Source organism: Corvus brachyrhynchos, unplaced genomic scaffold, assembly GCF_000691975.1.
Source record: "Corvus brachyrhynchos isolate BGI_N302 unplaced genomic scaffold, ASM69197v1 scaffold162, whole genome shotgun sequence".
Lineage (NCBI taxonomy): Eukaryota > Metazoa > Chordata > Aves > Passeriformes > Corvidae > Corvus > Corvus brachyrhynchos.
The window spans coordinates 395,747-404,499 of record NW_008236696.1 but is presented as its reverse complement, the minus strand read 5'-3'; the positions used below and the strand labels follow the sequence as shown (position 1 = coordinate 404,499).

The 8,753-nt window shown below is 42.2% G+C and overlaps 1 protein-coding gene across 5 annotated transcripts in view; it reads left to right on the top strand.

Moving 5' to 3' along the window:
• Positions 1 to 6: 6 nt before the first annotated feature.
• The window catches only part of LRRC34 (leucine rich repeat containing 34), a 19,775-nt gene continuing 11,028 nt past the window's right edge, over positions 7 to 8,753 (top strand). For 2 of the 5 annotated variants that reach the window (XM_017726858.1, XM_017726856.1), the window contains exons 1-11: positions 7 to 311; positions 519 to 637; positions 1,517 to 1,638; positions 1,797 to 1,861; positions 2,626 to 2,709; positions 3,716 to 3,844; positions 5,104 to 5,199; positions 6,583 to 6,737; positions 6,842 to 6,997; positions 8,137 to 8,263; positions 8,531 to 8,730. In XM_017726858.1, coding sequence (XP_017582347.1) covers positions 522 to 637; positions 1,517 to 1,638; positions 1,797 to 1,861; positions 2,626 to 2,709; positions 3,716 to 3,844; positions 5,104 to 5,199; positions 6,583 to 6,737; positions 6,842 to 6,997; positions 8,137 to 8,263; positions 8,531 to 8,730 — 1,250 coding nt within the window. In that variant the 5' untranslated portion in view covers positions 7 to 311; positions 519 to 521. Of the gene's footprint in view, positions 312 to 518; positions 638 to 1,516; positions 1,639 to 1,796; positions 1,862 to 2,625; positions 2,710 to 3,715; positions 3,845 to 5,103; positions 5,200 to 6,582; positions 6,738 to 6,841; positions 6,998 to 8,136; positions 8,264 to 8,530; positions 8,745 to 8,753 lie in introns of those variants that run through there. The other 3 variants (XM_017726857.1, XM_017726859.1, XM_008644452.2) reach the window with 3 other exon arrangements.

Below are 8,753 nucleotides of genomic sequence, written 5' to 3'. Positions count from 1 at the left end.
GGGCCCCCCGGCAGCTCCGGCGGCGGGCCCGGGACACCCTCGTTGGGAACGGGCTCCGTTACCGACCGGGGCTCGGAGCAGCCCCGTTACCGAGCCCACCGCGGGCCGGCCACCGCAGGCTGGGCTGGGGACAGGGGAGAGGTGGTCATCGCTCAGGTAAGGCCTGCGGGGCTGGGGGGCTCAGCTGCCACAGCGATCGCTTCCCTGTTAGCTCAGATCCTTTTATCTCTGAGTTTATTACAGAATATCCTGAGCTGGAAGGGACTCACGAGGACCACCAAGTTCAACTCTGAAGTGAACGGCCCACCTCGGTATTATTAGCACCGTGCTCAACCAACTACAGCACATCAGAAACACACCCACCCTTTTCCTCATGCTTTTCCTGTATCTATTACTCCAAACCAGGAGTTGTAACTCTTTCCATACCAAGCCCATTTATATTGTTATGCAGATCCCTCCTGGTGCTGTTGCTAGGCTACCACAACGATGCAGTAACACTTGGTTTTGTTTTCCTGCAGGTCATGTCGGTTCTTCAAGATCTTCACCTGCACTATGTGCAGGCCTGTCAAAATTTGAGCCAGCCTGAAAACCCCTTCATTGCTCCTGTGCTTCAAGAAGCTAATAAAAATGATGACATGTAAGGAGATAACAAACGCTGTGTTTCAGATGCTTCTGAAAGCCTTAAACGGGGTAGCGGGATGAGGAATTGAAAAATGAGAAAGTTCATGCAGTTTCAGGCTTAAACACAAATCAAATTTAACGTTTACTGCTGAAGTTCTGGTTTGAATCATCTTGACATCATCTTGGCAGAAGTTTGTAGCTATATATCCTTTCTGGGCAGCTTTACAAGCAGTGAAATAAAAAAAAAAAGTGAAAAATGTACAGGATGGTGCCTTTCTGTCCCTTAAAGAAGCCAAACCCAGTGTCTAGTCATCCTAACTCCCTTCTTTGTTTCTCACTCCTGTTTAAAAAGCCTCAGCTGCATCCAGTTGCCTTCCAGATGGTCATGCTTCCCTGAGCTGTCTCTAAATCCTGCCAAGCTATTGACCACACAAATTCTCTCTCATTAAGGGGCTGGGTACTGCTTCCTCTGGAAGGTACTGGATGGTGCTGGGGTCAAAGTTAATTGTCCTTTGGGGGAAAAAAACGTGAGAAAATGAAATTGTTTGCGTTAGGTTTTGATCCCAAGGGCAGGATAAAGTAAATAAAGGAAAGGGTGCAAGTAAAAGGAAGATGATGAGGTAACCTCTGAGATAATCTTTATTTCCATCTGCCATCCCCTCATCTTGGTTATTTCTGATTTCTGTGCAAGTGTGGCCTTGCAGCTGAGCAGTGCTTTCAGAAAGGGCAGTGCTGAGCTACAGCTTCAATCTCCTTCTCTGTCACGGTGTTACCAAAGCCAGTGGCAAGTGCACCAGTGCGGGCAGCCGCGGGCACACCTCTTATCTGGAGAGAGAATTTATTTCTCTCTATCATTTTACTTCTCCCATGTGCTTACCTTTTTATGTTACTGTAGAAGTTCAAAAGGAATCACATTAAAATTAGCTGGAAATAATCATCTGGTGCCTGTGCTGAGAGTTACAGATGACGATCTTGGAGTTCTTGTCTCTGTCTTAGGCCAAGCTGCCTTTGTCACAGGTAAGGTTTTTCCCTGTGTGTTTGCCATTGCTGTGTTAATATAAGAAAACATGATCAGTCTTGATTTCAGCCTTAGTTCATCTTTATTTCTTTTTGTTCAGAGATCAGTTCAATGTAGATATGCATCTGTCACATTCCTTATTCTTCATCTTTTTCAGGTTTGGATCTTGCCTATAATGTATTGACTGATGCTGGAGCAAAGACCATGGCAACATTCCTCCAGGTGCCAAGAGATATTCATCTTTCAGCAACTTGGAATTTATTTGTCTGTAGTAATATTTATATGTGGTGTACTGGGAACAAGAATGAGCTGGCTTGGCAAAATTCCAATAATTTTGATTATCACATCCCAATCCATCCTTCTAGAACCTCAGATTGTATTCTCTGTGGAGATTTTTAATTTCTCGTTGAAGACCTTTGGATATTTGGCTGGAGTGTCCTGAGAAAAGAATGATGTAATAAACTATGAGGCTTTTAGGCTCACAGTTCAATTCAACAAAGGGGGTAATGGTTGTGTCAAGTGTGCCAGGGCCTTTGTTTCAGCTATTTTATAATCTCTGTTAACCTTTTTATAGGCTTAAACATAGGGAACAATAATGCAGCCTTTTTGTCACTGTAAGCACTGGGGTACAGGTGGAAAATAGTGAGTTGTCACCCTGCGCCTGTGTTCCTAGAGTGTGAGGGGCACTGTTACGTTCACAAAATGCCTGAATTTGTGTATCTGAGCTTGACCATCTGCCTTGTTTGGTCATGCTGAGCACAGGATTCCTGGGTGGTTCCTGAGGCCCTGTGAGGGCCCTCCCCACAACAGGCTTTGTGCCTTGCCCTCATGACCTGACATAATTTGGCATTCTTTAATCACTTCTCCAAGTGATTGCCTGAGCTGCCTGAAATGCTGCAAAGGGCAGAGTTTGGGATCTCCTTTTTGGAAAATAAGCTGTGCTTTAGAAAAAACTCTCATTGCTTTCTGCTTTGTTTGTTCCCAAGGAAAAGTCCACTCTGAGGTACCTGAACCTGATGTTCAATGACATAGGTGCAAGTGGAGCAGAGCTGATAGCAGGAGCACTCCATGTGAGTATTTGCCTGGGAGATTTAGACAATGGCATCTCCTTTGATCTTTCTGCTTTTGATGACCAGTACTGGCTGTCCTGCCAACACCAGAGCTGGCTGAAAGGGGCCTCTGTCTTTGCTCCATTCAGCATGTTGCTGTGTCACAGGGATTGCCTGTTTTCCCAAGGCACACTTCAGAAATCAGATTTCACACAAGAGAAAGTTGCACTGTGCTGCCATTAACACTTAATTATCTATAAAAACACGTAATTGTCTATAAAAAGCACAACTATTGCAGCTGGGTTTTTCTGTGTGAGAAATGCTATGCTGTAGGATATATGATGACATAATTTTTTCCCTTTTTTTTTCCCAAAAAAATTAGATTAAATTTGCCTGTACTTTGACATCAATATTTGTCTTGATTCAAGATGTCTGAGACATGTTTTCAAAACTTTGCCTTACGGCAGCACCACAAAACCAAGTTTGTTATTTTTAATGTGGTTTCCCAAGGAAATGAAGCTTGTGTGTAAGATTTGTTGTGTTTGTGAAGGGAGACTCACATGAGCTCTTTCTTCCTCCTTCACATCTTTGAACCCTGAACTGATTTCAACTAAATTTGACAGGCCTCCAAAACACTAAGGCTGTGCAGTAGATGTACAGGGCTGGGCTCATACAAGGCTTACCAGATTTAAATCAGTATTGATGCTATTTGCATCTCAGATGCCAATTTAGGCAGAAATATTTGCCTGGATTATTTTAATGAGTGTGATGAAATTAATGAATTTGGAAGAAACAAAAGTTTTCAAATACTGGAGTTTTGCTTGGAGACTCTCCTGTGTTTGATGCCACTGAGGGGAACCTGAGCCAAGAGCTGAGCTAGTATTATCACTTAGATACAATTCTTCTGGAAGTTTGTTTTGTCTCTGTGTGACAACCAGCAGAATTCACATTAAAAAAAAAAAAAAAAGATAGTGTTGTTTTTCAGACCATCTTAAAGGATTTTTTTTCTTTTTTTAATTTTGTCTAGAGGAATGAAAGTCTTGTGCACCTGAGAATGACTGGAAACAAAATAGGAAACCAAGGTGGAATGTTCTTTGCTTCAATGCTAAAAATTAATTCAACCTTAGAGAAGTTGGATCTTGGAGACTGTGATGTGGTAAGTAACCCAGTAAAATTATCAGCAATAAGACATTAGTCTTTCAAGGGTATTACAAGGGTCCTGCAGTGCTTAATTAGGGGGAAATGCCATCTGTTGTCGTTGATTTTGTGACAGCCAGAGGTAACACTATATATAATATTGCAACATGTGCTTGGAAAGACACATTGCATAAAGCACCTGTGAAGTCAGAACAGGGGATATTTTAGAGCCACTGTGTCTCTCCAGGAATTCGAGTGCTTGGCTTGCAAATTTTCTGAGTTGTTTTTCTGCTGTTCCTTTCTGTTAAGCTTTTTCTGCTGTTCCTTTCTGTTAAGCTAAGTCCTGTATAATTCATGTTGAAGAATGGACTTCTCATTCCCCAGAGAATCTTTTCCTTCTAAAGTGTGCAGTGCCTGTAACACCTGAAGGTCACCCATCCCATTGCTCTGCTGTGCCTCTCAGAGCTTGACCCATGAAGGGCATAAGCACAGCAGTGCTGAATTGAGTAGAAAAGCACCCATTTACTCTTGGACAATGTGGTTCCTCCTAGAGCTGGGCACTGAAACTTCTTACACAGAGCACAGGGAGACTTGGGAAGCTGTGCATCACTTTTAGAAGGCTACATTTGCCTCCTGGAAATTCGGAATTTGCTTCTAAGCCAGAAGGGGAACACCCCTCAGAAAATATGATGGTGTTAGGAATACATGAACAAGGAAAGTGTAGGCAGTGTAGGATTTATTCAAAAGCTTAGCATGTGTGTGCTTGGTAGGGAGTTGATAGAGAGTTGGTTTAAAATGAAATGGCTTTGGGTACAGACCAGCCTAATTGAAAAGTAGCACAAATATAAAATAGAGGGCAAATTAGGAGGAATTTTTTTTTAAAAAGTCTAGATTTGCCTGATTCATACTAAATATGAATTTACCTAGTGGATAAATGTTAGGGGAACTCACATAAGCTGATTTTGCCTCATAAACCAGGGAAATCAAAATACAGGATCAAATGAATGTACAAGTATTTTTGAGATCCATTATTTTTGCTTTTTATTTTCTGAGTTGCCATGTCATTTGTACTACTTAGTCTAATTTCACTCTGCTATTCCACAGGCAGTTGGCATTGGTATTATCAGAAAATCTGTTACAAGTCTGTAAACAGTTGCCTACTGTACTCTCATCCCTCCAGAGTACATGAAGGCAGAAATAATAGTAATGGTAATTTGGTAGCTTAATTTATACACTGAACAGGTTTCTCTAAATAGTTTATTTCTTTTTTATTCCCAGGGCCTGCAGTGTCTGATAGCAATAGCCATAGCCCTGACTCAGAACAAATCTCTCAAAGCAATAAACCTAAATCGTCCTTTGCTGTCCAACCAACAGGTATGTGAGTGACTGTGCAGTCAGCTCAGAGAGAGGGGCATAAGTCAAGTCAGTACTGATGTATTTATGGACATCTGAACTACACAACTCTCCAGATTTCCTTACAAACTGGAGAAAATGGTTGCAGGAATATTATTTTTCTCTTTCCAAGTTTTGTGCAGTCACTGACTGCCCCTGTTTAACTAGAAGGTTACATTCAAAAAATTTTCTTTGTTGGTACATTCATTAAATAATGGGCTAGTGGAGAGGGATTGGTATTGGAGAACCAAGTACTCCTTCTGTTGTTACAACATGGAGTCTCCTGCATTGTTCAGCAAACTGAGGGAGCAATACTGTGTAGCAGGAAATGAGAGGGAGCACAAAGGATGCTGTTTGCCTGAGCCTACAGAAGAAAGACCCTGCAGCAGTACCCCACATTCTCTGGGCTGGGTGGTTTTGCTGTCTCATCCTGTGCATGGCTGGTGCTGCTCAGGTCTTGGCTGCAGAGCTGGGTGGAGGTGAATTCACCTGCCTGGCAGTAGTTCTCAAGTGTCTGGGACAGGATCAGTGTTTTCCTGATGTCAGGAATGAAATTAAACTGTCATGAAGGCCAGATCCTCCTCAATTCCCAAAGGTAAATTTAACAGTTTGTACAGATTTTAGTTGTTTCTCTTTCAAGGCAGGGCCTGATCTGCCTAACCCCAGCCTTGGAAGTCAGTTTAAACTACTGCTATTGATAATGCAGTAAGGACCTGGTCTGGACCTGCCAGAGACTCTATTTGTCATTGTTTCCACCTTCAGCTCTATCATCTTCTGAGGCTTCTGGGTTTTTTCTTTATTTTTGACTCACAGTATTCACTCAGTTATTTTCTTAACTAAACATGACAACTTCAAACAAACTTCCTTTGCCTTAGAGTGGTTGGACATATTTTTTCCCATAGCAGTCCTGCTTCTTTTGCATAGAATTAACAGAATCGTTAAGGTTGAAAAAGATCTCCAAGATCAAGTAAAAACTTTCACCAATTCCTTCTCGTATGAAAGAATTAGCATCATGACAAAATACTTTCAAATGTTAGCAAAGACTGACTCAAACATTCAGTTTTTTAAGAGCAGTAATGGGGAGGGAAACTGATTAGACATAATTAAACATTGACGCTTCACGGATATTTGCAGGGATGTAGGTAATACTGTAAATCTGCAAATATCTCTGTAGTATTTTTCTTTTTTTTTTTCATTTTTAGCTTTATCATAAGATGTTGTTTTGTGATTATTTTTCTACAGTATACAAAATAGAACACTACTGATGACCAGATCTTGCAGTTAGTTGTGTATCTGCCTCCTACTGAAGCAAGACTGTATCTTATCCTAAAGACCAGATTAATAAAATGGAGTGTATGTTTTTAGGAAGAGACCACAGTTCATATAGCTCGGATGTTGAGGAGTAACTCTTCTCTTCTGGAACTACACTTGGGCAAGCATGAAATGAAAAACTTTGGTGTAGAGCGACTGTGTGAGGCCCTGTATGAAAACTCCAGCCTGAGATACCTTGACCTTAGCTGGTGAGAATGATTAAACATGACACAGCCCTGACTAACATTAGTAACTCATTTTCTTGGCAACTTTAAAAAAACCCAAAAATTAAAAATATGCATCTCTCTTTCAGTAATAACATAACCTGTGATGGTGTGAAATTTTTGGGAGAGCTACTAAAAAGGAACCAAACCCTGGAGATCCTGGATCTTAATGCAAACCGAATAGAAGATGTTGGAGCCATTTACCTGAGTGAGGCCTTGCTTACATGGAACAGGACTCTGCAGGCGTAAGTATTTGCACAGATTCCCCAGAGACTGCAGGTAAGAAACCTGGACTTTGCAGTGGCTGAAATGGCATCAAAGCTCTGAGCCTTGATGTTGATCAAAACAGGAAAGTCAGGAAGTTTCAAATGTTTTGGCCAATTTTTCCTTCTTGGGGAAAAAAACCCCATGAGTGAGAGATTGGGTAGGATTTCTTTGCTAAGCATAGGTGTCTGCTGCCATGTGAGATGCCCCAAGACCTGTGAGATACCCTGGGGTGCTGGAGGTGAGTGCCAGGTCTGCTCAGAGCCCTCCCAGCTTTCACAGTCACCCTAAGAGGGTGAGGGGAAAGGCAATTGATCTGTTAGTTCTTTCCACATCTCTGAAGTGCAGGTCCCTGTGGCGCACAAACGAAAACAAGAGCTGTAGGTCTTCAGAATTTTGAGATAATCAGATTCCACGCTGGGATAAGGCACTATATTTGTTGGTTCTGATCTTCAACACTTAAGAAAATCCTCTGTTTAAGTTCGCTTCAGGTGAACCCAGAAGAGCTGTAATCTCTTCATCAGGGTGTCTTTTGCAGCCGCGGTAAACCCCTGCCGGCAGGATGTAAAAGCCGATCAAAGGTGTTACCTGAAGCCATTAGTTTTAAGTAGCAGACTGAGGAGGTGGCGGCCGCGAGGTGCCTCTGAAAGCCTTGCAGGTTCATATTTTATATTCACTAATATAAAAATAACTGCCATTCCACAAAGATCAAAGCTTAGTCTGGATAAACGCCAAGGTTTGGGCTTCAAAGCAGACTAGAGATGAGACCTGGCCACCATGCAGCAAAGTCACTGACACTGAAGAGCTCAGTAGTGAACAACCTGGCTGCATGAGTCATGGAAGTGCCTTGAGAAACAGAATAGGCCAACTGCCTTTGGCCACTTGATATTAGAGTAGGACTGGCCTTGATACAAATAAATGTTATTAATAAAAATATTATTACTGTTATATATAATTATTAATATATAATACATGTAATATAATTATATATAAAATTATTGTATAATAAAATATTATTAATATATATATGTAATAATAAGACTAAATAATAGTTAAATTCTTATTTTTAACTAAGAGATGGGAGTTCCATGGTTTGGCACACATTTTCCCTGTTTTCTAGGTTGTCCATAGTAAGCAACAATATAACTGGCAAAGGACTTGTAGCTCTTGCACACACAATGCAATTCAACACGCAACTTTCCCATATTTACATCTGGGGGAACAAATTTGATAGAAGCACCTGTGTGGTAAGTGTTTGGTTCTGAACTCGCCTGAGAAGGTTGGGGTTTGTTTGTTCTAATTTGTCTTTCCACTGTTGGGAAGACTTCAGCAATAAGAAGACACCTGATTTATATGGTCTTTTTTTTATTGTGGTTATAATATGGTGGAGCTGGAATGAGACTCCCTGGAGCTCTGCACCCTGAAGGGGCTAAGTGCCACGTGGTATCCTGCAGAGCCTTCACCGCAGTCCAAAGCAGTACCACGTGTCATATTCCTGGTTTTATTTGTTCCAGGAATTCTCGGAGCTGATCGAGATGGGCCGCCTGCAGCTGGGCTGCACCGACGTGGCTCCCTACAAGGTGGACGGGAAGGTTTTCCTGGCAGAGCTGTCCCACGGGCTGGCCAAGCACCGCTACTGGGCCCCGTGCTGCGCCACCGTGGCCCCCGGCGCCGCCAACGCCAGCCTGGACATTGTCGCTGTCTCGGAGTATTTGTGAGTGAGGCTGCACCCCACAG